The 27,828-nt window shown below is 47.4% G+C and overlaps 1 protein-coding gene and 1 pseudogene across 3 annotated transcripts; both read left to right on the top strand.

Annotated features, from left to right (window-relative positions):
- B4galt4 (beta-1,4-galactosyltransferase 4) lies at positions 1-27,828 on the top strand. 3 transcript variants are annotated; one of them, XM_041673031.1, is made up of 8 exons: positions 1-51; positions 5,838-5,909; positions 8,796-9,190; positions 10,140-10,372; positions 14,191-14,378; positions 20,991-21,113; positions 24,196-24,300; positions 26,886-27,828. In XM_041673031.1, exons 3-8 carry the CDS (start codon positions 8,941-8,943, stop codon positions 27,016-27,018), a joined length of 1,032 nt encoding a protein of 343 aa, XP_041528965.1. In that variant the 5' UTR covers positions 1-51; positions 5,838-5,909; positions 8,796-8,940; the 3' UTR covers positions 27,019-27,828. The 3 variants fall into 3 exon arrangements, with proteins under 3 accessions (XP_041528965.1, XP_041528964.1, XP_041528966.1); XM_041673030.1 differs by lacking the exon at positions 1-51 and adding an exon at positions 243-378; XM_041673032.1 differs by lacking the exon at positions 1-51 and adding an exon at positions 292-311.
- On the top strand, positions 16,763-17,305 carry LOC121462040 (annotated as a pseudogene).

The following is a 27,828-nucleotide window of genomic DNA, read 5'->3' as shown; positions in this document are numbered from 1 at the left end:
GGGGATGGAATGTGAGAAGCGCCATGGGCCTAGCTCGCAAGCCGCAGAAAGGTCTGTGATCCCCCGAAGGCTGAGTTGTGCATCCCTTCTTATTTTCAAACCCCTGCAGCGCGTTGTGGGGCTGGCCCGTCCGGCCGGTGGCGCCAAGTCCCTGGAGAACCGGGCAGACCCGCCTCCCAATGGCATTGTGTGCGAGGCGGAGCCGGGGCTGTAGGGCCGCCTCCTGGCGGCGCAATTCTCGAGGGACATCCCCGGGGCTGCTCCTCACCACCTCCCCTTCCCCGGGCGGCCTCACGGTGGCCGCGTCCGGGGTGAGTAAGCCAGGCTGGAGCTCCGCGGCTGCGCGCTCAGAGCGGTCATCGCCCGGCTGCGGGCCTGGTGGGTCGACGGGATGGGGCCGGGCGGGCGCGGAGTCTGCGCGATCAGGCCTCGGTGCTGCTGTCCCACGTCCTCGCAGCGCTTGTGGCCGGCGGGCTGGGGGCCTGCAGAGGCCCACCCCGGCGGGGCTCCGGCTCCGGATGGGGTGCCGGCGTCTCGGCGCCCAGGGAAGGGGCGGGGGGGGGGGGGGGGAGATGTTGCGCGCAGCCGGGAGATGCAGGGCGCATCCGCAGCGTCCCGTGTCCTGGTGCTGGCATCTCCAGGCTCCTCCACCTGGAAAAGGCCCATCCTGGTGGGTCCGGGCGGGCTAGACAGGGTTTCACCTGGGGAGACAACGCAGCTGAGCTGTACTTCCGCGCCCGTGAGGGCCGGGCGAGCGCTGAGTGTCCTCAGCAAGAGGTTGTCATAGGGGATTTGAAGGACTTCAGACACACCTGCTGCCGGTCGGTCGGGCACCTGATCCCGCTAGGGTCTGTGGATCCGTATCTCTTGATGGTCTGGGTTTTCTTAGATAAGGGTGATTAACTGATGGTTTGGGGTTCGGGTTTTGGAGGGTGAGGAGGATAAGTACCCAGCAAAGGCCTTTGGGACTTTAGGACTCCGAGGGTGCCTGTGGTTGCAAGGTGTAGGGAGGTGGACAGTCATGAGCACGGGAAGCTGCCCTGACTCTGGCTGTCTCCCCACTGGTTTGGTGATGAAAGAGCAGAAAGAAGGTAATTTGAGAGTTAGAAAAGGCCTCTCTCTGTCTCATTTTAAAAACAATTAGCTGGTGTGTGTGTGTGTGTGTGTGTGTGTGTGTGTGTGTGTAAAGAATCTTCCTAGGATGTAAGAAACTCAAGGAATCTCAGACGTGGTTCAGGTTGAGCAAGTGAAATTCAAGATAGGGTGTGGACGGCTGCCCCAGCACCCTGCGGGAGAGTGCCAGCAGGGAAAGACACAGTGTTTTGTTGGTTTGTTTTCCTTTCTTCCTTTCTTCCTTTTTTTTTTTTTTAAAGTTAATTTTTAAAGAACAGGTTTGGGCTTTGTGGACACGGAAAACTCCATAAGATAGCACAAGCGTTTGTGTATCTGACTATATTTGAAAGAAGTCCACAGTTTTGAGGGCTAAAACCATCTATAAAAGAATGGCTGGCCATGCTGAACAGCTTGAGGAAGAGTAGGCAGGGAGGGCCATAACAGCAACTCTGTTAATTACGGTTTATGTGCCACTTGAGGTAAGTCCTTAGTACCTTCTCCAAGCTGGGCTAGTAATGGTGTGTGCTTTATCGGGAGGTGAGTGCAAATGCCTTGGAAGCCAACCATCAAATGTCTCCGTAAAGACCTTTTCTCCACAGTGGTGACATCCAAAGCAAGTCAAGTTACTCTTGGCCTGGAACTAGCAAATACAGTCCATACTGGCCTGGGGCTTGGGGCAATCCTCCTGCTCCAGTTTTCTCAGGATTATATTATAGCCATGGACCAGAACAGAACAACTAACAGAACAATGAAGCCATGAACCACAGGTGACTTCTGGTTATTCTGGCCTTTTTTTTTTCCCTTTTAATCATCCGTGAACAATGGTATGTGTCAGAATTACCCAGGTTCCTGTTTAAAATATAAATTTCTTGGCTCCACCCCAGACTATTAAAACAAAACCTTTGGGTGTGGACGCAGAAATAGGTATTTTAAGAAGAGCACACGGGGTTACGGTGCTCTGGCTAGTCCTGAAGTTAACTGACAGCGTGTGTGTGTGTGTGTGTGTGTGTGTGTGTGTGTAGATGAGGGTTTGGAGGGCATATTTAGAATAGGTCCTCTTAAAATTTACACAATCAAGTTGCCACCAACTTTATGTAACTGAATGTTACTGTTCCTTGTCAATAATAATGTCATATTAAACTTTTAGACTATTTTAATGGACAATTAGTTATTTTTACCATAAAGCAGCAGCATTGTTTTTGGTAATGAGGCATACCCCAACCCTGGATTAGAAACACAACTTTCTCCTGTCCTGTAATGACAGAAGGTGCACCTTTTTAAAACCTTCGTTCTTTTTTTATACATAACATCCCCACCGAAGTTTCCCCTCTCCCCACTCTTTGCAGTCCCTTCCCCTCTCCCCCAGAGCAACTCCTCCTCTTTCTTTCTCTTAAACAACAAAAACAAACAAACAAACAAACAGGCCTCCCAAGGATATCCACCCAGGTTGGTCTAACAAGTTACAATAAGACTGGCACAAACCCTCATATCATAGCTGGACAAGACAACCTAGTAGGAGGAAAAGGGTCCCAAGTACAGGCACAAGAGTCAGAGACACACCCCCAGCCACAGTCCCACTGTGGGAGTCCCAATAACACCAAGCTACACAACCATGAGGTATATGCAGAGGTCCTCGTTCATGTTTGTCACTTCAGGCACTGGGAGTCCTGCTTAATTGATTCTGTGGCCTGTGTTCTGCGATCAGAAGGTGGACTCTACTGACCCCCACTACAGAATTCTCAGAGAGCTGAACATGACATAGAAACTCTCCATGAGCTCCTGAATAGAGGGGAGGAAATAGTAGGCACAATTCAGAGCTGTTTTAGAAAGGTAAATTGAAGGGTGAGCCTTTTCTACTGTCAGACTTCCCCTAAGATGCTTTGTATGTGTTTAATCCTTCCCCTTTCCTGTTAGTCTTTATTTTCCATGCTCACTCACTCTCTCTCTTTCTCTCCCTCTCTCCCTCCCTCTCCTTTTCCTCCCTCCTTCCTTCCCTTCTCCTTTCCCTCCCTCTCTCTCTCTCCCTCCCTCCCTCTCCTTGTCTGTCTGTTGTCTCTCCCTGTCTCTCTGTCTGGTTTTTCAAGACAGGATTTCTCTGCATAGCCTGGCTGTCTTGGAATCACTCTGTAGACCAGGCTGGACTCAGAGTTCTGCCTGCCTCTGCCTCCTGAATGGTGGGATTAAAGGTGTGCGCCACCACCACCCAGCTTCTTTCTCTTTTTAAATATGGCATCTCTTTCTTCAATAGGCGTGGTTTATGTTATGTCCATATTCATATAGCATATTTTAGAAAGTTATGTGTTAGGTTGATTTGAGACATCAGGAATACACAGAGTTGGGAATCTTTTTGAGAATTCAGTTAATTGGGGCTCTGCTCAGGTTCTGACTTCATGATTTTTTTTAACATTTTACAATACTTTAATTTTAGATTGCCTAAAAATTTTGAAAATGATGAAGTTCATCTAGCTTCTTCTAATAGAGTAACCCCTTTACACAGTCACAAACCTCTTATCAATACTACCTAGATTTCATTTCTCAGTCCTGTTGATGGCCTTTATCTATCAATACAACCAACAGGTGTGCAAGGTCGGCAGATCTCACCTGGTAATGTTAGGTCCTCTGTACAGTTCCTGCTTGTGGATAGTGTCTTGGTGGAGAGTCTTTACAGCTAAGCAGAGCACAAAACTGTTCATCCTCAAATTCCCATCCATTAATTGGTGAAACTGGACAGAAGCAATGATGCCTGTAGTATTTGCTTAGTGGTGGCTTTTTTCCTCCTGGGTCTTAAATTGGAAATTTCCTATGAGAAAGAGCTACCTTTGTCTCCAATCCCTTTTTTTTATTTGGTCACTTATATCAGTATATATACACAAGGAAATTAATTTTGTTCTGTATGCTATAAAACAGGGCCAGAGTAAAAATATTATTAAATGCTTCCAGTTTGGGAGTTGAAGTGACTTAAATTTTTAAAGCTTGTTTGTTTAGTAATTTAGTGTGTGTGTGTGTGTGTGTGTGTGTGTGTGTGTGTGAGAGAGAGAGAGAGAGAGAGAGAGAGAGAGAGAGAGAGTCACCTGTGAACATGTGTGCAGGTCAGAGGACAACTTGTGGGAGTTCTGTCCTACCATGTGCATTTTAGAGACCTTGGCAACAGGCTCCCTTGCCTGACAAGCCATCTTGCTGACTCCTACGTGGTAATGGCTGTTGTCATTTCTGTCCCATTCTTACTTGAAAGGTGTCATAGGCGTCAGGACAGTGATCGCCCAGAAGCTCCCTAGGAGTTTGTACTCGAGCCCTAAGGAAAGTGGAAAAGTCTGTATAGTAGTCAGTTCCTAGGAGCTCTGATGGAATATCAGCCACCAGCTTTTCCTCTGTGCAGCCCCAGAGAGTCTGAAGCAGCAGGAGCAAGTGTCTGGGGCCACGAGCCCACTCACACACCCTGTCTGTGAGATAAGGAGATGCTGACTGTACCGTTCACCAGCTACTGAACCACCACATCCTTTCTGTCTGGTGTATGAGCACTTAGTGCATAAGTGTGGTTCCCACATATCTGCACTGGAGGCACGGAGATGGTGTATTGCTAAGAGATCTCCCAAGAATGGATGTTTATGTCATGTTGCTATTGGTTATAGCTGATCTTCCTTATTATTATTATTATTATTATTTTGGTTTTTTGAGACAGGGTTTCTCTGTAGCTTTGGAGCCTGTCCTGGAGCTAGCTCTTGTAAATCAGGCTGGCCTCAAACTCAGAGATCCACCTACCTCTGCCTCCTGAGTGCTGGGATTAAAGGTGTGTGCCACCACTGCCCGGCTAGATTATTTTTATTATTATGGAAAGTTTAAAAAATACAGGAGTAGAAACACCGTGGGCCCTTAGGTTAATATCACTTACCTACTCAATGTTTTACCAATCTTTTTCATGTATGGACTCTTCTTTGGAGTGGCAAGCATACTTGAAAAACAAATTGCAGACATTTAAGGTCTGGGAAAAGACTGAACTAAATAATGCTTCCCTTTCTGGCCTGTGCGATCTAAGCCTGTGCTTAAAAGTGCCAGGTGCTCAGAGCACAGTTGTTACCTTGAGGGAAGAGAAAATAAAACTATAGGGCAGATTTCTAGAAAGGAAAGGTGGGTGAGGACTGCCCTAAAATGATGCCTTGATGTCTGAATTGGCTTTCTGCAGATTCCCCCATCATTTTCCATATAAATGTCTTGATTAAATACAAGAATGGCTCCAGGAAGAGGGAGGGTCCCACAGTTAAAGAATTGTACAAAGAAGTCTGGTGGTGCCGTTCTGAGCACCACCCGAAGTTACCTGCCCCAGGGATAATTTTCTTTTGAAATGTCAACATGTTTCTAACCATAAAAGTATTCTATACTCATGGGAAGAAACGTGGAAATTATTAACCGAAAGGGTCTGTACTTCAGCTGGGGTATGATTATGATTATCTCGGTTAATATTCTGATACCACATGAATCACGGTGATAGAGAGCAAATACTTGGAGCGCTGGAAACATGGCAGGTGTTTGGGCGTGTCTTCTCATTAAATTCTGACGATGTCATTATGAAGTGAGTGTTCCGTCCGCCCACGTTTTCCATGAGCTGGGGAAACGTGGAGGGAGCTTGTCCCAAGCCTCTGGTCACTTAGCTGAGGATGGGGTAGGAAATCTCCCTTGAACACAGAGAGGTGTTCTGATGCTTTCACCTCTCTTGTCTTTCACCACAGAAACGAGGACTTTTGCCTTTGAACTTTCTTCTGTTTCATCAGTTTTATGGAGGACACTTAGGCTTATGAGGGGTAAGTGATTGTTTTTAGCTGGGCCAGAGTTAGTATCGATAAATGACGGGATGGAGGTCTAATGCTAAGGAAGCGTTGGTCACAGTCTCGGCTTTGAGGATGGGTGTCTTGTCTCTGAACAAATTTCTTATACTGCAGCTCGGGAATGTTGGTTTATCATTCTTAATAGCTCCTCAATTCTCAGGGAGAGTTCTTAAAACTTTAAGGCTAGCGAGATGGCTCATGATCAAGACTCCTGCTCCTCCCGAGGAACTCACATTTCGTTCCTAGCACCCACCCTGGGCAGCTCACAGCTGCCTGTGACTCCAGCTACAGGGGACAGGATACTCTTTTCTGGCCTCTGCTGGCATCTGCACTCACACGTGCATACCCGTATGCAGACAGATGCATAATTACACATACAATCTTTAAAAAGTATTTAGAGCAATTTTAGGTTCACAGATATTGAACTGAAGGTACGAAGTTTTCGAACCTCTCCCCCCACCCCTGTAGATTATTTGTTTGTTTGTTTTTATTTTTTTTCAAGTCAGGGTTTCTCTGTGTAGCCCTGGCTGTCCTGGAATTTGCTCTGCAGACCAGAATGGCCTGGAACTCACAGAGATCTGCCTGCCTCTGCCCCTCAAGTGCTTAAGTGATTAAATGCATGTGCCACCACCACCCAGCCAGGTTTGAAATTGCTTTAAGTCAAGCCTCCATACACCCTGCAAATGAGAGTCCTACCCCTGTGGTTTAAAAAAATCCTTCCTACTTCTTTTTTTCTTCTTTCTTTTTTTCTATCTCGCTGCTTACTCTGCATTTTGTGACCATAGGCTCCTTGAATTCCATGGGCGTTTCCAGGCAGTGTCCCATAAATAGCTTTAGAAAAGCAGTGTTCAGAGGCCAGATTTACAATAGGTTTTTTTTTTGTTTGTTTTTATGAAGTACGATTACCAATCCCCACATTGAAGTTTCCCCGAAATGAAGTCCACAGTCCACGAGAGGTTGTCTCGCTGGCCCAGAGTCCTGATGACTTCCTGCCAGCTGAAGGGAAGAGAGCAGGCTTCCAGGCAGGCATGTGAACTCGTCCCAGGAGAGGGACAGGAAGATGGAGGAGAGTTAGAGGGCCACCAGAGGCTTTCTGTTGAGTGTGTTGGGCCTATCCAGGCATGAAGGGAAGAAACAAAGCATCTGCCTGAGGGCTGTGACCGATGAGCACAGGGACTCACACCCAGCTCTGCCCCCTAACCAGGTGTGCGGTCCTGGGCCGGTCAGCTGTCCTTTGTGAGTGGCTTTAGTGGGTCAAGGTGCTTATGGCGAGCCTGATGCCTCAATCTCACCCCTGGGCAGTTTCATCATGGGCAAACCACATTCTGAGATGAGAGAAGACCAGATCCACAAGCTGTCCTCTAACCTCTGTGCCTGTGCCCCGCCCCATACAGAAGTGTAATTTTACAAACAAGTAGACTAAAATTCTTATCTCACAGGAAGTTGTCTTTTGTCCCCATTTTCCTTATGCGATGGCCCCTTAGTTCCCAATGTGATGGTGCTTGAAGGTGGGGCACAGGTACCCCACCCCTTTGGGACATTTAGGTTAAGGTGCGGTCGTGAAGGTTCAGCCTTCATGTTGGAGTTAATAGTCATATAAAAAGAGCAAGAGATATGAAATTTGGATTTTAATCTCTGTCTCTGTCTCTCTCTGTGTGTTTTTATATACATGCACCAAGGAAAAGCCATTGGGGATATAACCAGTACGAGGGGCTCTAATGAGAGACTGACCATACTGGACCCCAATCTGAGATTTCCAGAAAGATCCCAGAAGCGGCAGAGCTCAAGTCCCGCTATTTTATTGTAACAGCCAAACAGAGTGAGACCAAAGGGCTGCAATCTGTGCAGCTGCCTAAGAACAGGCCCGCACAGAATCCTAGGTCAACCCCACAGACAGGTCTCCCAGTGTACACAGGGAGCCGTAGTTGACGTCAGGGAGGGCTCCAGCCAGCTCTGATGAGCATCTCAGAGTGGGTGGCATACATACTTAGTGAATGTATGCATTTCCTCTTTCTTTCTTATCACTTAAGATTTAACCAGGAACCTTTCCTTGTTGGTCCTTACTTAGAACCGTCCGTTTGGCTATGGAAATTATCCAAAGTCTGGCTTGAGGCATAATGTGACTTTGATGGCACAGAGAGGATGCGGGGGTGCTGTAAGCTGTACCCCACAAGTCCTCAGCATGTATCCTTACCATCTAGTGAATTTACCAGTATTGGTGGTGGAGCCCAAGTACCCCGAAGAGCTGGATTTTTGTTAGTAACTAAGACCATAGCTCCTCGTTGAGGTGAATTTGTATCATCCCACCTCATGGTACTGAAGTATGAAATCAGGACAATTTATCACTTATGAAACGCACCATTGGTACAGCGGTGGTCCAGGTGGCTGCCAGTACATCTGCTCACGGGCCATCCCTGGCCTCTTTCATGTAGCAGGGAGAGTAATGGTCACTCTCTGGTGGCCACTTGACTGTGTGCAGGAGGCTGGTCAGGACTTTGTATGCTAGTCCAGCCCTGCAGGAAGGTAGATGTTATCTAGGTAGGTATCATTTTACCCCCACTTTCCAGATAAGGAAGTAAGGCTCATTGAAGTGGCCGGGCATAGATCTCATGGCTGATAGGTGGTAGAACTGTGTTTTCTGTCTGAACCCGAGTCCCCATCTTTACTTGTTTTTCTCAGAGAAAAACTTGTTGACATCTTCTGTTTGGGTCCCATCCTACCTCTTTCGGGACTTTGCCCTGGGCTAGCATCTCGCTGAGACTGCAACTCAACTGGGATTGGGTTTCTAATGTGTGCTGAGGTCTTTCATTTTAGGACCGGATTTCCACCCCAAACAACACATCCTTTGTGATTGCCTTTCAGTGGTCTCTGAACTAGAACCGCTGGGCCATGGCAGACATCGGCTCCTAGGTTGTCAGCACGTTCTCAGTCGGACCGGAAAAGTATAATTCAGAACTTCTTCACTCCAGCTGAAGCAGAGATACACATTACCCACAAAATCAGAGCCATGGGCTGCAACCCGCCGTGCCTCCTCCCCTACAGACTACGCCTGTTGTTGTTCTTTACTCTGTGCCTGACTGTGGTTGGATGGGCCACCAGCAACTACTTCGTGGGTCCCATTCAAGTGATCCCCAAGGCAAAGGACTTCATGGCTAGTTTCCACAAGGCCATTCCTTTGGGGAAGGAAGAAACTCTGGCCCATGATGTCATGGAAAAAGCAGAACTTGGCAGCTGCCCTTCTGTGTCTCCAAACCTTAGTAAGTATCTGCCCCAGCCCCAGGGAATCTCAGCTCCCCCGTGTGCTCCACCTGCTGTGTTGGTCACGGTGTGGTGCTTATCGGTTAGTGTCTCTGTCTCTGAGAGACAGTAAGCAAACAGCGTGTAACTGGGTGCCCTTGTAGTCGAGCTGCTCTCCCAGACAGGCATCTGTGGCTCCTTGTGTGCACCAAGAGAGTGGTCTGGAGGGTGGCCTGGGGCTCTGCAGACCTGTTCTTAGCCTGCTGTGGAAACTGCTCTTAGCATGCTTCAGGCTGTTGAGAGAGGCCACACTTGTAAGGTACAGCTTGGAAACAGCTTGTCCACGGTTTGTGGGCTCTTAAAAGGGGGTGTAAGGAACAGGGAAGGTTATCTTAATTCCTAAGCAGAATTAGGTCTCCTTCCCCTACTTGTCAGAATAGCCTTTGACTTCAGGTCAGAAAATGGGGGTTAGTTACTTCAGCCTGGTATCTGAAGCCTTGCCCAGGATCGATTACTACAGTCTTGAGTTTCACTGGCAGATGCTGTGTTTGCTGGAAATGTCTGCCCTGGTGCCGTTCCGGGAGAGGAGGCCTGGAGTATATGTCGTCCTCACCCTGGCTAGGGAGTCTGGTGGGCTTCAGCCCCTTCCTGGTGCCTTGCCTGCAGGGAGCTAAGTGTGGGGGTATAGGGCAGAAGTAGGAAAAGGGCCCTGTGAAGGAATCGGAGTCTATAGAATGTTCGGCTTTTCTGTTCCATCCTTCTTTGGTGGAGGAGCTACTCAGCCCTTTCTGATCTCCAGTGAGCAGTTGGTGGCTGTGCAGTCTGCTTGCCTCCTTCAGAAATGGATCGCGGAGGCCAAGTTGCTCGCCCAGGCACAGGAAGAGCCAACCCTTCATCCAAACCAGCCGTGTGAACCCTAGAGCCCCATGCCATGGCCCCTCTTATGTCAATGCCTCGTGTTGATTGCAGGAGGCCAGAGCAAGCTCATTTTTAAACCAGACCTCACTTTGGAGGAAGTACAGGCGGAGAACCCCAGAGTGTCTGGAGGCCGGTGTCATCCCGAGGGATGTAAGGCCTTGCAGCGGGTGGCCATCCTCATTCCCCACCGGAACAGAGAGAAGCACCTGATATACCTGCTGGAGCACCTGCACCCCTTCCTGCAAAGGCAGCAGCTGGACTACGGCATCTACATCATCCACCAGGTGAGTGCGGGCCTTTGCTGGGCCCTGTCCTCTGCAGAGGCAGCCACGTGTCTGTCTGCTTTGGGTGAAAGGATCATTCTCGAAAGGAGAGTGCTCTTCCCTCACTTTGAGAGAGTAGAGGAAATTCTGATCCTGAACGTGGAGCCACCGACCAAGCTCTGTGAAGTGTTTCTATCCTAAAATGTACCCCAGGAGGAAGCCTGTTTTTGTAAGCTCTCCCATGTTAGCCAGCACTCGCCCATCCACACCCCTGAGCTCTCCTGTCTCCTGGTCCTTCTGGGTTTGCCGTGCCACACCATGTGGGGTTGGGCTTCTGCCTGTTGTTACAGAGTGTGGCTGTGCAGGAGAGATCGCATGAGTGATGTCGCGGAGTGCCAAGCGGTACAGCCAGCCAGTTCTGTGGCTTTCTAATGGCCCCGGCCTTTAACTCCACCACCATGTATCATGCCAAACAGACGAGTGCTTGCCTTCCAGAAACAGTAGGAACGGCACGTAACCTACTGTAGGCTGACTCAGAAGAGTTCAGCTCTAAGGTCAGTTGGTCCGTGGTGGGTGACTAAAGATGCCTCTATTTGGTATTGAAGTTTATTAAAGAGCATTAGTTTGAACATTGGTGTCTAATCTTTTTGCTATCATCCTGGGCCATTAAAATAATGCCCCATTAGATCCTTATAAACTCATGAGAGTATGGACAAAAATCATTAGCTGCTTGCTTAATATCGGATGTAGCTGATAATCCCAATTTTGGGTAGAATCGACAGCTCATGGGTTCTCCTGTGTGGTGTATACTTGGAGAGACTTGATAACCGGGGGCTCATCTAGTACATCTGTGTCTGGTTTTTCAGACTTGAAATAAAACTTTAGAATTTATTTTATTTTTTTGTTCAATATTTATTTATTATGTATACAATATTCTCTCTGTGTGTATGTTTGCAGGCACCAGACCCCATTATAGATGGTTGTGAGCCACCATGTGGTTGCTGGGAATTGAACTCAGGACCTTTGGAAGAGCAGGCAATGCTCTTAACCTCTGAGCCATCTCTCCAGCCCCCTAGAGTTTATTTTAAGATTTATTTTATTTTATGTATATGAGTGTTTGACTACATGCATGTAAGTATATCATGTGCATGACTGGTACCATCAAGGTCAGAAGAGGCTGTTGGAGGGTGTTGGGTTCTCTGGAACTGGAATTACAGATGGCTGTGAGCTGTCAGGTGGGTGTTGGGAGCCAAACCTATTATCCTCTGCAAAGCAGCAATTGTTCTTAACCGCGGAGCCATCTCTGTAGCTCCTGCAGCAGTTCCTTGTTTGGGGTGTGTTCTTTGAACAGGGACTTATGTCTCCCAGACTTGCCTGAAATACACAGCCAAGAATGATTGATCTTCAACTTCTCATCTTCCTGCCTCTGCTTCCCAAATACTGGGACTGTAGGCAGGCATCACCTCACCCGGTTCCTCTGGTGCTGGAGGTTGAACTCAGGGACTTATGGGTGCTGACATGCATTCTACCAACTGAGCTAAATCTCCAGCCCACTTGTTTTGCTGTGGAATTAATTTTGTTTTTAACGTCATTGGTCAAAATGATGATTTATTGAGTCTGAGTTTCTACACAGGATGGGTAGCTACCAAATATGGCACTATTTTTAGTTTGTTTTCAAAAGTTACTTTGTGTGTGGGCTTGTGCATGGCAACACGAGTTGTCTTCTTCCACCTCCTGGAGTCATGGTTTCTCTTACTGCTTCTGTTGTTGACACTCAAGGGTAGCTTCCCTGAGAGCTTCCAGGCCATTCTGTTTCTGCCTTCTGCCTTGTCGCAAGAGCTGGGGTTCCTGGAGTTTGTACCTCATATGACTTTTCTTTTCTTTAGTTGGGTTAGTCATTGGCTGGCCACTCCCACAAGTTCTGCACCCCAGCACATCTAGTAAGCAGGACAAATTGTAGGTTGAAGGTTTTGTGGCTGGGTTGGTGTCCCAATCCTTCCACTGGAAGCCTTGCCCGGTTACAGAATCATCCGGCTTTTTATGTGAGTTCTGCGGACTGAACTCAGGTTGTTAGGCATATGTGGCAGTCACCCACGCTTCCTTTTTTCCCCCTGCTCCTCTTCCTGCACCTTCTCCTACCTCCCTGCTCCTTCTCCCCCAGATTGGCCAGGCTAGCCTGATGAAACCTCCATCCTCTTGCCTCTGCTCTGCCTCTAAGCACTGAGATCATAAGCCTGTGCCACTACTGCTGGCTAGGTTCCGTATCACTTGTATAAAGAGAAGCTCTTGGGCCGGGTGGTGGTGGCGCATGCCTTTAATCCCAGCACTTGGAAGGCGGAGGCAGAGTCAGGCGGATCTCTGTGAGTTTGAGACCAGCCTGGTCTACAAGAGCTAGTTCCAGAACAGGCTCCAAAACCACAGAGAAACCCTGTCTCGAAAAAACAAAAAAAAAAACAAAAAAACAAAAAAAAAAAGAGAAGCTCTTCACTCTGTTACTCTTTAGGAAAGTGTTGTGATAACGTCTAAGAATTGCTTGTAACCTTGTTATGATTAGCTGTCAAATCAGACTTCATTTTTACATTCGATTTGCGTTGAACACAGCAATACTGAGAAGTCCTTGGGTCATATTGCATGTTAAGTATTGATGACACTGCAGGTCAAGTTTCTTAAGGTCCCTCTGCAAGGCCACTGAGGAACAGCCTCTTCCATTGGTGTTGTAATGAGAGTTTTTCTTAAGTCATTTCCAAGAAAGTTTTAAGTAGCTTAAAGTATTAGCAGCAGCCTTCTCTGCTGTTAGGCCACAGTTTCATGATCCCTGTTGGCAAGCTCTTAGCCTCGTCTCTTGGAAGTTCAGTGTCAGAGAGTAGGTTAGCTGGGATCAGCTGAGAGCTGACAGGGACTCCGTGACACTAATCGACGTGGCAGGTTCCTTCAAGAGGTTTTGTAGTTTTATAAGGAATTAGGAAAGACTCTTTAGAGATTGCGTTTAGAACACTTGACATGGGCTCTAGCCTCTTAATACATTTGAGGGCCCAATTAGTGTTGCTTTATTTTTATTTGTGTTTTTAAACTACATTAATTTTTGTGCTAAAATACCACGTAAAATGTGTCATCTCAGCGGTTTTTTTTTTTTAGTTTTTTAAAAACCGTCTTGTTACTGTGTAAGTGCGCTCATCTGTAGTATTAAGTGTGCGGGGTGGGGTGTGGGGAACTCTCAGCAGTGGAGAACCATCGTGCTCTGGCAGAGGACCAGTCTTGCTCCTCGCACTCACTCCCAGCCACTCGTGACTGCTGTGACTTAGGCTCTAGGGGACCCGACGTCTTTGGACCTTAACAGGCACTTAATTGTATTCATGTGGCATATTCTCACATGGGTAGACACACACACACAATGAAAAATAAAATAATTTTTTAAAAATGAAGATTTGTCTGATCTGGTATGATGGTTCATGTTGTTATCTCAGCATTTGGGATTCTGAGGCAGGAGGATTGCTGTGAGTTCCAGGCCAGCTTAATCTACAGAAGGAGGAATATTTCAAAAACGAATACAAAGAAAATATACTGCCATGTAACCTACCTACTTTTTAGTCTTTCTAAGCAAACTATTCTCCATTTTCACCTTGCCAGAGTCAAGGGGATGCTTTTAAATTACAGAATATAACTATGTGTGAAACACAAAACCCAAACTGTTTTCTGTTATCATTGCATCTGTTAGATCCCAGTGTGTGTTGTCCTGTGAAGGAACAAGGGTAATGTACCACTCCGAAATGGGTGTGAGGGGGAGGACATTGGAGAGCTTATCTCTGGAGCGCTTTCATTTTTATTTCCATCCTCAATAGACTGGAAGTAAGAAGTTTAATCGAGCCAAGCTCCTGAATGTGGGCTATCTGGAGGCTCTCAAGGAGGAAAACTGGGACTGCTTCATATTCCACGATGTGGATTTGGTGCCGGAGAATGACTTCAACCTTTACACGTGTGGCGATCAGCCCAAGCACCTGGTGGTTGGAAGGAACAGCACTGGCTACAGGTGAGGCCGCTCTGGCTGTGCAGGGTGTTCCACCGTGATCAAGGCTGTAATGTGTCCAGAGTGAGTGAGAAAACCGGGAGGGGAGGGGGGGTGGAGATGAGACGACCCATTTTCCCTTAATATGCCAAACAGCAATGAAAAGATGAAATAAGGAAGCAAAAAGGCCTCCCACAACCTTGGCAAGAAGCACAAAGACAAAGAGAAAGGAGAGGAGAATGTAATCCAAGCATAGCAAATCGTGGTGGTCTCGCCCTGCAGGACCTGTGGCAGGACATGCTATCTCTTTTTAGGATAGCTTGCCTGAGTTTTAGGGAAACGTGGGGGTGCACTTTAATAGTCTTCTTGGAACCAGGATATCCAGGACAAACCCATTTCCTTCAAAGCCACCGTGGGAAAACGCCACCAGCCCCTCATCCCTCTCTATTTCTGTTCCCAGGAGAGGAACAAATGGTTTTAATTGGATTTTATACCAGCTCCTAGTCAAATATTACAAAGGGAAATAGGGATTGAGATAACTTCTGGTAAATTAAACCGATAGCATGTGCACTTCCCTGTACCTTCCTCCAAGTCCTGCCGTTCATGTGTGTAGTTATGACACTAGGCTAGGGGCTAGGAAGTCGGGTTAAAGAGGCAGCATGAGTACTGATCTACTCAGACCGGAAGTGCCTATGGAGATGCGTTCATCTGCAAACACAGCTGAAAGCCCTTAAGTTAGGGAGGGGGAGGAAGTCAGAAGGAAGCTAAACTGAACTGTGAGGTAGGCAGAGGTGGAGGAGACTCTGCCAGAGCGTATAGAGTGCTCAGGGAAACTGAGTCTCTTGACATCTTCGCTTCCATGTTGCTTCTGCAGTCTAGGTCTCTCACTTTGGATTACTTAGGAGAATTCATTTGTAACTCTCATGAGAATGTCTGTCAGGGTAGGAGTGTAACTCACACCTGCCTCCTACTTATGAGGTCTGATGTGGGATTCCCCTCTGTGTGCTGTGAATATTATAGGTGAATAAAGAAACTGCCTTGGCCTGTTGATAGGGCAGAACTTAGGTAGGCGGGAAGTGCGGGGGGTGGGGGGAGGAACTAAACTGAATGTTGGGAGACAGGAGATGGGGTTAGGGAGAAGCCATGTTGCCTCACTGGAGACAGATGCTGGGAACTTTACCTGGTAAGCCACAGCCACGTGACGATATATAGATTACTAGAAATGGGTTAAATTAAGATGTAAGAGTTAGCCAATAAGAAGCTAGAGCTGATGATTTAAATAATAGAGTTTCTGCTGAGCAGCTGGGAACCAACAAGTGGCCTCTTATAACAGAGGTCCCTATGATGAAGCAAAGTTGAGCCCACTGAAGTTTACCCCAAGGAGCAACTGTTTACTAGGCTTATTTATAGAGCATGGGTGAGGAGCTGCTGGCGGAAGGATGTGTGACTTTACTAAAGCAGCCTCCTGGGAAGGTCTGCACCAATCATCGGGGGCCGCTTCCCTGTGCCCACATAGATGTTGGTCCATTGGGGTAACCTCCCCTAGCCTATGTACCTCAGCACCTCCCCAGACCTCAAGGCCGCGTGCAGTTAGGGCATTTCCTACACGTGGCTGGGAGGAGTAACCGGGAACAGAGGCAAGGGTCCAGTGATGCTCTCTGCTCCCTCCTTAAACACAGAAGTGTCAACAGTCCATACACCCAATTGGGATCGACTCTAACTCTGAGCCTTTAGCTTCCCGTTCCTTCTGAGAAATTTTAAGGACAGGCCATGGACTGATTGTATCATTGTGTTAACTTGCCATCAGTGGGCAGAGACGATTGCCCATTCCTGGTGGGAACTGATTTTGACTTACACTTTGGTGTCACCAACATGGATTCCATCAAATGCTGTGCATGCTAAGAGACAGGCTGTGCCTGAATCTTGCAGCTTAACTTATCCTTACAACTGACCAGACATTGCTGCTATTCCCAGACACTCCACAAGCCTTTGTCTCCCTTACTTAATTGAATATGTTTATCTTTTGATATAAATGCAAGCTCCAAGGAAAATTGTGAACCTCTTTTAGAAACTGAAAATTGTGCCGACCGGAGTGTGTGTGTGCGCATGTGTGCACACATGCTGATGGAGTTAAACAGAAGGCCCTTGCGCAAGTTCTCCACAACTGAGTTACACTAGCCCTGTGCATCCTAGCTTCATCTGTTCAAAATTAGAGTTTAAATTCTTAAGTAAATTTTATTGCTTTAATTTTTCATGTCTTCTTGTATCCATCATACAGATGCCTTTTTTTTTTTTTTTTTGACCTGGAAAAAGTAGGTCTTCTCTCTCCCTAACTTTGCTATCCTGGGCAAAATCCTGCCGGCGGCTGGTGAGTTCAGTTACAGGCACTCAGTCTGTATCACTGTGTCATGGAGCCTCACTCAGCTCAGGCTTCTTCACTGGCCCCTTTTGACCGTAGCAGGCATCTTCCAGTAACTCGCCAAAATAGCAAACACAAGGGAAAGTGGAAGGACACCAGCTATATGCTTTCCAGGACTTTTAGGAAACATGGAGTTGTTCCTTTGGCCACAATACGCGAGTCTACAAGAAAGATGGTATTGTAGACATCAAGGGAATAGAAACTGTTTGAAAACGAATGCCCCTTAAGTGTTATCATGGCAAAACTGGAAGAGTCTACAACGTGACCCGGGATGCTGTGGGCATCACTGCAAGCAGGCAAGTTAAGGGCAAGATTCTTGCCGAGAGAATTAGTGTGTGGATTGAGCACATCAAGCTTCCCCAGAGCCGAGACAGCTTCCTGAAGCAGGGGGAGGGGAAAGGAAGCAAAAGAGAAGGGCACCTGGGCTCAGCTGCGGCACCAGCCTGCTCCACCCAGAGCCTCACACTGTGTGAGGATGGACAGGAAAGGGCCTGAGCTGCGGGAGCCCATTCTGTATGGATTCGGGGCTTAATGTACAAGAGGGCATTAACGGCCTGGACGGTGGAAACGAAGCAAACAACGCGAAATATTTTCACTTGCCATACCTTTGGCGTGATGATGTTAAAGGAACTTACCCAAGTATTTCAGCCTCATGGTGAATTTTACTGCCAAGAATTCCCCTGAACCTGCCCCCTTTCTCCAAGGACTCCACTGTAACTGTTTGACATTTTCCTCCTTCTGGGGACCTAACAGCCCTTTAAAACACGTGTGTAAACTCACCTGAGGGCCTGTTAAATCACATCCTTTTCCAGAAAAGGGACCAAACGCAAAAGTCAGCAAACGCAGAGCCATCTGCTGACAGCAGTGGTGAGACTAGTTCTTAGTTTTCTCTGGAGGCTCCCGCTGCTCCTCCACACACAGCTGCTCCTCCACACACAGCTGCTCCTCCACACACAGCTGCTTCTCCACACACAGCTGCTCCTCCACACACAGCTGCTCCTCCACACACAGCTGCTCCTCCACCCACAGCTGCTCCTCCACACTCAGCTGCTCCTCCACACACAGCTGCTCCTCCACACTCAGCTGCTCCTCCACACACAGCTGCTCCTCCACAGAGGCACCCGCTACTCCTCCACACACAGCTGCTCCTCCACACACAGCTGCTCCTCCACAGAGGCACCCGCTGCTCCTCGACACACAGCTGCTCCTCCACACACAGCTGCTCCTCCACACACAGCTGCTCCTCCACACACAGCTGCTCCTCCACACTCAGCTGCTCCTCCACACACAGCTGCTCCTCCACACACAGCTGCTCCTCCACACACAGCTGCTCCTCCACACTCAGCTGCTCCTCCACACACAGCTGCTCCTCCACACTCAGCTGCTCCTCCACACACAGCTGCTCCTCCACACTCAGCTGCTCCTCCACACACAGCTGCTCCTCCACACTCAGCTGCTCCTCCACACACAGCTGCTCCTCCACACTCAGCTGCTCCTCCACACTCAGCTGCTCCTCCACACACAGCTGCTCCTCCACACTCAGCTGCTCCTCCACACACAGCTGCTCCTCCACAGAGGCACCCGCTGCTCCTCCACACACAGCTGCTCCTCCACACACAGCTGCTCCTTCACAGAGGCACCCGCTGCTCCTCCACACACAGCTGCTCCTCCACACACAGCTGCTCCTCCACAGAGGCACCCGCTGCTCCTCCACACACTGCTGCTTCTCCACAGAGGCACCCGCTGCTCCTCCACACACAGCTGCTCCTCCACACACAGCTGCTCCTCCACACACAGCTGCTCCTCCACACTCAGCTGCTCCTCCACAGAGGCACCCGCTGCTCCTCCACACACAGCTGCTCCTCCACACACAGCTGCTCCTCCACACACAGCTGGTCGTACCCACTGCTCCTCCACAGCACAGCTGGTCCCAGGAGCTCCGGTCTCCGTGCTCCTTAGCTCCTGCTCGTCCTCACCGATTCTCACCACCAGATCCCACCTTTTCTGTAGATCCGGGTCCTTCCAGCTCTGCTCCTTGCTGTGGTAGTGATTCCTTTCTGAAAACCCTGGCGTTGTTCAGTTCTGAACTCTGGGAGGGAATAGCATTGCTGGCACTGTGCCCTCGGCCATCATGATGGTGGTATTGGCAGTTCCCTCCAGGACCTGCATGCAGGGTCTCTCATGAAGACAGCTCTTTGGTGCATGAAAGGTTGTATGGAACTGATATTTCTTATTCTTTTTTTTTAAAATTTATTTCTTTACCTAAGGTGTATTGGTGTTTTGCCTGCTTGTATGTCTATGTGAGGGTGTCGGATCCCTTGGAACTGGAATTACAGACAGTTGTGAGTTGTCATGTGGGTGCTGGGAATTTAACTCAGAACCTCTTAACTTCTCTCTAGTCCCTGGGGCCGATATATTTATCTACAGGGTCCAGGTGTAGCTGCTGCTTTTGGTAGTTAAGAGCCCCTTCCCTATTAACTAGAGTCTGGTAACCTTGGACATAAGTCACTGTTAGAAAATGATAGTAATTGCCGTGTTCTAAATATTTTATTTCTTTTTATTGGTTTTAGGTTTAAATTTCTCAGAATTTTAGGTGCACAAGTGTAATTGTCATAGGCAGCCTTGGTTGTCAAACTTGATTAGACTGAGAAGTGCCAATGAGTTAGTTGGGTGTACCTCAGGAGTGCGTATAAGGGCGTCTCTAGAGACAGATCAAGGACTCTGAGCTAATCAGTGGTTTAGCTGATGGGTTTGTGATCTGATAGCATTAATGGAAAGAGATGGGTATTTTCAGAAGTGGGGTCTACTCAGAGGAAGTAGGTCACTTGAAGTGTGTTCTTGGGGGTGGATTTTATTTTGCTCCCCTTCCTCATCTTTGTGTCTTGACTGTCATGAAGTGAGTGCTGTCTCCACTGGCCATACCTTTCCCATCATGAAATTCTCACTTGCCACAGGCCTGGAAGCAATGGAGCCAACTGGCCATAGATTGGAGCTATGAGACAGAATAAAAATTTCCCTCAGACATTTGCGACGATTATAATCTGTTTCTATAATGGCATGCCTAGGATTTGCACTAGGACTGTAGAAACTCCTCAGCCTCAGAGAAGCCTTGGGGATGCCGCTTGTTAGGTGGGAGATGTCTACAGGGGAAGACATCAGTATGCAGTTGGCCCTAGCCATTTAGAACTGAAGTTGGCTGAGGTTAGAAATCCTCCATGTGGTCCCCTGGTCCCATGGACTCCCTCCACCTGCAGTTATGTGGAAGGGTAGCCTCATCTCAGCTTGTTGATGAAAAGTCCTTGTGTCCTGGAGAATTTGTGATGTATCTCTCATCCTTCCCCTGGGCTTTTAGCTGCCGCTCTCCCGTGTCAGTCTTAACCGCAGTTCCAGGCATGCTCAGGTCTTCTTGTTCGCCCTTGTTTTCTGTGATTTCTGCTACTCTGGGGTCCTCAAGTGCTCACAACTGCCGAGATATCTGTAGCCACAGGTGTCTCATGAGCTTGGACCCTGTGTCCTTTGCCTTTTGGCAAAAGGCCCAGGAGCATCTCAGATTCAGCCTAAGAATAATTCATCACCTTTCCCTCAGCACCAAATTACTTTCTTCATACTCACTTTTCATCAAAGGCACTGCATTCCCTGCAGTTGCCCAAGCCGGCAGTTCAGGGCAGTGGGTGGGGTGTTGACTTCGGTAGGAAACACTGCAAGATGGAGATTTGCAGAGTGAGCACACTCGTAGCATGGCCTGGAACTGTCTGTCTCCTGATCCACACTGCTTCACTCCCAAGAGAGAAAGCGGTGAAAAAAAAAATTTCTGATGACACTCATTCATGCTGAGCATGGATGCGACTCAGAATTCTCTACCTGTTTCCCCTAGCAGCTGCTACCATTTGTTGGATTGGCATACGGGATGAAATCTCTACTGACATTTGAGCAGGTATCCTAACAGGTCTCCACATACCAGTGTTATCAATATCAGGGATGTGGGGGTCACCTTGCTTAGTGGGGTCATCTTGCTCAGTGATATCAATAGCAGATCAAATGCCCGGAGAACAGGGAGAGAGACATGAGAAAGACTAAATGAATGAAATGGGTGGAGGTGTATCCTCAAGTGTTCCTGGAGTACCATTCCCAGAGCCGGGGAGTGCTGGAGTGTCTGTGGGAACAGAGGGTTCTTGTGCTAAACGTCACCACCTTTCTCTCTTCCTCTTTTGCTGCAGGTTACGCTACAATAAATATTTTGGGGGTGTTACTGCCCTCAGCAGAGAACAGTTTTTCAAGGTGAATGGATTCTCTAACAACTACTGGGGATGGGGAGGCGAAGACGATGACCTCAGACTCAGGTGAACAGCAGAGAAGGGAGCCTTCATGGGGCTCTGCTATCCGTGATGACTCTGGAAACCTGTGCTTGTGTGTAGCTCCTGTGAATTCCAGGCCAGCAGGTCATAGGACTGCAGATCTGGGCTGACAGAAAGGGCCGGGTATGGAGGGAAGGCAGAATGACCTAAATTGTTCTTTGTCACGGGGAGCCTAGAAACTAAGGAGGATGGTCTGTTGCTGAGTGTGGCGTGCAGAGGTGTTGGGGCCTTGGGTTCCACTAGTGAATGAGAAGGCCCAAACTTAAGGTTGTCTGTAAGACTGCCCCTCTGAGAATGGCCTGTAAGTCCTGTGCTTTCCTCAGACCCCCAGAGCCCTGACACTGTTCCCAGCATGTGGAACAGAGTGCTGTCTTCTCTAAGGAGGGGACATATGCCCCAAAGAAGGCAAGGGTGTCCTTTAGCTATGCGGTGTGGGAGCTTCCGAGTTGGAAGGCTCACTCTGGGCTGCTGTTGTAACTCCTGGATCCCTTCAGACAGCTCTCTGCTCTAGAGGACTGAGAGAAACTCCCCAGAATGCCTAGCCTCTTTTAGTTCCCTGTTCCCTCTCCAGAACTTTCCTTCCATCCATCCATCCTTCCTCCCTCCCTCCCTCCCTCCCTCCCTCCCTTCCTTTTTTTTTTCTGTGACTTGAAGGTTAAAGGCATTCCCATTACTCAGAAATTACTGCTCAAAAGCCTATGGCCCATATGCCAGAGTTCTTAGCATCACAAGGGGACCTCCTGGCAGCCAGGGGACCTTTTCCTCTTCCTATCCCCACTGCCTCTTGGAGAGTATGTTCTCAGCTGTAGTTCTGAATTAATAGACATGTGACTAGCAAATTCCCACTGGGCTTGTGGGAAGGAGCTAAGGCCTCATGCTGGTTAGTCTTGTTCCCAGTGGGCAGAGAGCCTTTGCCTTGTTTCTGAAAAGGGAGATTTTCCTACATAAGGGCATCCTGTTGTCCATCCCCTCAGCAATCACAATCCATAGATGGTTGGCTTCAGGGTAGGGACAGAACTGGTTAGAGGGAGCCAGCTCTCTTTTCTCCCCCAGGTCCCTTGCCCCACCTAGCTGGAGAGAACAGTAGACTGTTGCTATGGCTACATACCCATGCTGTCTCATTTCCTGCTGTTCCTCAGTTGTAAGGGAGAGGGAACCCCTCAGTTTTGGTTTCCTTTTGTGTCAGCAGTGGTAGGCTTGCTGCCTTCAGCAGCCTCAGGGTTCTCTTCGGAGATCTCTGCTTGCTGTAGAAAAGAGCTTCAGGACAAGTCAGTAGAAAGCAGAATTGGAATTTATTTAAAGGTGTTCTTAATATAGATTAGGTGCAGGTGTTCATATAAATAGAGGGTTTTTTGGGGAAAGAATAAGACACACCCATGTGTAGGTGTGGGCTTCTTTAGGGGAAATTGTCTCATGTGTGCAAGCACATGCACACAAATGCACACACCTTTGATCCCGTGCACTTCTAGATTGTTTAAAGGGTATAAATTACAAGGCTTAAGAATTTTTTTAATCTTTAATTTTTATTTTACATATATGAATGTTTTGTTTGCGCAGACATGTCTGTGCACCATGTACATGCAGTGCCTGTGGAGGCCAGAAGAGGGCGTCGGAATCCGCCTGGGACTGGAGACAGGTGTGAGCATTAAGTGGGTGCTGAGGATTGAACTCAGGTCCTCTGGAAGGGCCACCAGTGCTCTTAACCACGGAGCCATCTTTCCAGTCCCACAAGGTTTAAAGATTACGCAGCACTTAATGCTTGAATAGAGTTTAAAAATCTATGAGCTGACTTGCTTATTTCTCCCCCAGAATTTCCTTTTGTAAATGAAATTGGAATGTGGTTTCAGGAGGTGGGTAATTTAGATTTCGGGATGAGAGAAGCCTGCTACCATGGAAAAACTCAAGGCTATAAACATTCTGGTCCAGGCAGACACTGTTGTCTTTAGCACTGAAGTTTGAGGTGTCTGTAGGAAAACCCTGCATTATCTCTGTAGACAGTGTTGGCCTTATCAGCAGTGCTGAAATTTTCTTTCTGCCTGCAGGAAAGGCAGCTAGATCCCAGGGTGAGGGGGTTCTTCCTCTTCCCATGTCCCTTTGCTTTTTCTGTTTTTCTGTCCTCCTTCCATGGGAACATCATGGTCTGCAGAACAGATCTCCGTTCGTGCACTGGATACCCCAGGAAGGGCGGGATGTAACACCAGCTGAGATTTGCTAAGGTTGAGCACCGCATCTGTGCTCCTATAGAGTGCATTGCGTCTGCAAAGTGCATTCCAGGGAATCCTGTTACCTGAGCCTTTGAAATGTGTAGTCTATGCTACCAGCCTCACTTCTACGTAAGGCTGAGGTCTGGTGGGATGAGCTGATCAACACACTTGTCAGTTACAGAGCTGAGACTGAACCTTGGTTTGTGGCTTTAAAGAATACAGCTCTACACAGCCCTTCCTTTCCTTGTGACGAGACAGCATTATTAATTAGAGTCTGACAGACTTGATGGTCTTGCCCTTTGAAAGGCATTAAAATTAACATTTTTATCAGGTTTCCTCTTTTTAAAAACAATTAACTACAAATTGGCGTTTCTCCACTAGTGAGTGCTAAATATCATTTCTTTGTGTGTGAGATAGGGTCTCACCTGCATTTCGCATCAGCTTGGAACTCACTGTGAGGCTTAGGCTAGCCTTGGTTTCTCCCAGCACCTCCTGCCTCTGGCCAGCATCTCCATTCAGTCTGCTGGAGCTACAGGTATATGTTACCATTTGAAGCTGCTTTTAGTGTTTGGATGATCATTTTCTAAAATAGGACACTGAAATTTTTGCGACGTGTTTTAGCAATCGCATAGGGTTATAGGATGTACTGTTTGCTAATTCCTGCCAAGTGTCTGGTGGCACGTTGGTTTCAGAGCACAGTGACTAATCTCATCGTGGCTGTGAGTAGCATCACACTATTTTCCAGCCACCTCTGTGTGTTTGTGCGTGTGTGTTTTTTGTTTTTAATTGTAGGTAATTCTTTTTAAGTGTTTAGTGGTAAAGAGATGGGCTAGATCTCAAAATAAACCTTGTTATTTTTCTAGGGTTGAGCTCCACAAAATGAAAATCTCCCGGCCTGATCCCGATGTGGGCAAATACACTATGATCTTCCACACCAGAGACAAGGGCAACGAGGTGAATGTGGACCGGTAAGCTCTGGAGGCCCCACCTTTCTCCAGCGGGGTGCTGAGTCCCTTGTGTGGCCAACACACCAGGCCGGACTGACCGCATAAGCCCGTTCACCTTGTTAAAACCTTTTGATGAAGGAGCTTTAAAGCAGAACCCAAATAAGGGAGAACAGAACATAGACCCCTTATTTCTACGATCATGAACTCCTGGCTTCTGTACCACTTTTTCCTTCTGGAGTTTTCCTTCTGTCCTACTGGATTCTTTTTCATAGCATCTGTGTACGTATTTTCACATGCATCTTTAAAATATAAAAAATCCTGTGAGAAGAACCATAGTATTGATATCATGCTTAAAATAAGACTAATGAGGTACTTCATTATGTTACCACATGTCCATTCATCTTTTAGGATTCCCTGATTGTTTAATAAGGACCTTTAAAAAAGAAAGCGCGTCGGTTTGTTCAGTGTGATAAATAAACAAGGTCCACGTTATTGTTAGGATGATCACTCTATCTTGAGTTCTCCTTCGATTCTTTTTGGAGACAGGGTTTCACTGTCCACGTAGTCCCCTTTAGCCTCAAGTGACCCCAGCTGTCTCACCTCTGAGTGCGTATCCCCATTCCCTACCCTTTCTCTTTCTTGTTTTGCGGTTTATTGTTGAACATACTAGGCTGCTTATCCAATAGATTCAAATTCACTCCCTTTATGAATTTTTGATAATTATCACCTGGAGATTTGATGTGTTCTTGTGACCTCTGCTTTATTATATTATTCTTTTCTTTTCTTTTTTTTTATAAACTAGGAGGGCAGGTTTGGTGTCAGGATTGTTCCGTGACGTGGGCGTTGACAGCCTGATCTGTTCATTTTGAGATATCTCATCCTATCTTTATCTGGTGACTTTGTTTTTAGCACCTGTTGCTCATCACTCAAATCAAGGGTTGCAAAGCTGTGATATCCTGATTCTACCATCCCATCTTCATAGTCTTGTTAGCTGTTTGAGTACCTTGAGGTATAGTTTCTATGTGCAGGGCAGCCTGAAGGGTGAGAGCCCCACACTGATGAGTCGTTTTCCAGAATAGTAACCTGGTATCCCTGAGCGTCCTTCAAATTGTAGTTCATGTTCTGGATAAGAAAGTTTTCTTGACTCTGTCCAGGTGGAGCATTCCAAACTGGCTCCCAAGTCCCGAGGATGTAGCCACTGCCATCCTTGAGAGCTTCCTGCTCTGGGCTCTGGACAGGGGTGATGGCCTACTTGGCCCTGTTTTGTCCTACCCAGCTCTGGCCCTTTCATGGAGGAACTCTGGTAGATAAACACAGCTTTGATGGAAAAATTTATGTTTTTTATTCTGAATCTTTTCCCTTTGATGAAAAGCTATATTCAAGCATTTTTTGTCCTCTTATTAGTTCTGCATGTTAAAATGGTGTTAAATAGTCTTTTAGCTCTTTTGTTAGAGGCAACAGTTTCAAAAGAATAGACTTTTCTGTCATTCCAGTCTTTATCAGTTAATAACTGTGCATTTTTGTGTTTGTTATTTAATATTTATAAGAGAATACTTACAAATTACCTGGCAAGCATGAGACATCTTGATACCCAGGCGACCCCTTAGGTATGTCCGTGTGGCCTCTCTAAACCCACACCCTCCTCTTCATACTCTAGAACTTCATACTTCATGACTTCATGACCTAGGTGACATTTTCCTGAACTTTGTGATAATTATTTGTCATAATGCTAATTCTTTGGGCTGTTTCTTGGTTTACAGAAATTAGTTTTTGCACGATTTCAACTGTGTGCCAGTGAATCCTACTGTATTTGTTCCTCCTTTGACGTTATACAGCTCAGCATTGTGCCTCTGCTCTCTACCCATGTTGTCATTGTCACGGCTGAGCTCCTAGAGAACAATTCAGTGCTCACTTCTCCACCCTATTGCTCCAGTCCAGCCACAGGAGTGGGCTATCCTTCCTCAAATGTGTGCTGTTCTTTTGTCGGTCTGTACCCCTTGCCCAAGTGGTCTGGTAGTCTTTGCTTTAGAGCATCCTGTCTCTCCTTTTTCCCTTCATGAATGTCATGTCTTTAAGCCTCTGTGAAACTGGCCTTCTCAATATCCCTCCCTAGACTCTCATGAAATAAGGTGCCCCTTAATCTATCCTCCTGTGCATATGCACGCACACGCTAGTTTTGAGACACGGATGACAGCTATGCACCCTTCTGTCTATAGACAGCTTTCTTCTTGCAGTAGTGGAATGAGCAGAGATCCCTTGATGCTCAGCCAAGAACCTGTTCCCTTTTCTATCAGTGGTTCGGGTAACCCCTCTGCGCTATAGATGGACCCATTGGAGGCAATGTCCTCTATTGGTCCAGGGCCCGGTGTAGAGGTTAATCCACAAATACTTGGCTGTCATTAATGTCTATTGAGTAAGGAAAACACTTTTTGTGTGTGTGTGTGTGATGGGAACTCAACAGGGATGGTAAATTGTAAAACTACTTGTGCTATACTTTGGAGCAGGACAAAAAGCAGTGGAGATGCGTGCTGCCTTCTCTCTCTCTCTCTCTCTCTCTCTCTCTCTCTCTCTCTCTTTAATCATTCTCATCTGCTCTTTTATCTTAGGATGAAGCTGTTAAACCAGATGTCACGAGTCTGGAAAACAGATGGCCTATCAAGTTGTTCTTACAGATTACTCTCCGTGGAACACAATCCTTTATATATCAACGTCACAGTGGACTTCTGGACTGGTGTGTGACCTGGATCTTTGGATGGGGTTCAGGAGAAGTGATAACTTGTCATAATTTTGGCCTAGAGACTTCCATAGTAGCGCACACTAAGGACTCGTTCCAGATAATTATTAGGCCGGATTTTTCCATTTTGTGTTTTCTCGGCCGCGCTCTTGGTCATAGGGAATGTAGAGCCGTCATAACGAGACAGCTTTCCTAGTTGTTCTGATCCTGGCAGTGAAGTGTAATGCGCATACTTGACGGACTAAAGATGAAAAGATGCAATGAAGGCTACCTGGGAGCCGTGTCCTTGAAGGATCGACTCCAGCAAAGCATCAGGGGATTAAAGAGTGGGGAACAAAATCCCCGTGTATCCTAGAGAGCCAGAACTGTTAGGCCCGAGATAGAAAGGTACTAAGATGTGTTTCTGTCACGCGTGTATCCTATGTGGCCATCTGAGAAGCGGTGGATTCCGGATGAGAGGAAGGCCATAGAGGAGCGGAGCAAAGTCAGAAATCAGACCCCACGAACCCAGCAATGAAGAGGTGACGAAGGGGGAGTGTGGCGTGAACTGGCAGCAGTGACTGCTGCCCCCAGTTGTCCATGCTGTTTGCTTCCTCATCGGAAACACCTTCCAGCCTGTGGCCACCCGACCTCGAATGTACCAGTCTCTTCAGAGGCACTTGCCAGCAAGAGCCCACCAGAGAACACTCTCTCCTAGTTTTTAAAGCATTTTTTATAAAATGATTTTGTACACATAGGATATGAATGAACAGTTTATAAGCTACATCATGACTGATAATACATCTCTAGAGTACCTCTGTAGTAAAACATGAAAA

Source organism: Microtus oregoni, unplaced genomic scaffold (assembly GCF_018167655.1).
Source record: "Microtus oregoni isolate MIOR12 unplaced genomic scaffold, Mior012 000023F_ref0000262, whole genome shotgun sequence".
Classification (NCBI taxonomy): domain Eukaryota; kingdom Metazoa; phylum Chordata; class Mammalia; order Rodentia; family Cricetidae; genus Microtus; species Microtus oregoni.
This window is presented reverse-complemented; position numbering and strand designations above follow the sequence as displayed.

What these genes read in the sequence shown, in the direction of transcription:
- B4galt4 (XM_041673031.1), top strand. Translation starts at nt 8,941, where the DNA reads ATGGGCTGCAACCCGCCGTGCCTCCTCCCCTACAGACTACGCCTGTTG. An exon ending in AGGAACAGCACTGGCTACAG is followed by an intron (nt 14,379 to 20,990) that starts GTGAGGCCGCTC and finishes CTTTTGCTGCAG; the next exon opens with GTTACGCTACAATAAATATT. An exon ending in AACGAGGTGAATGTGGACCG is followed by an intron (nt 24,301 to 26,885) that starts GTAAGCTCTGGA and finishes CTTTTATCTTAG; the next exon opens with GATGAAGCTGTTAAACCAGA.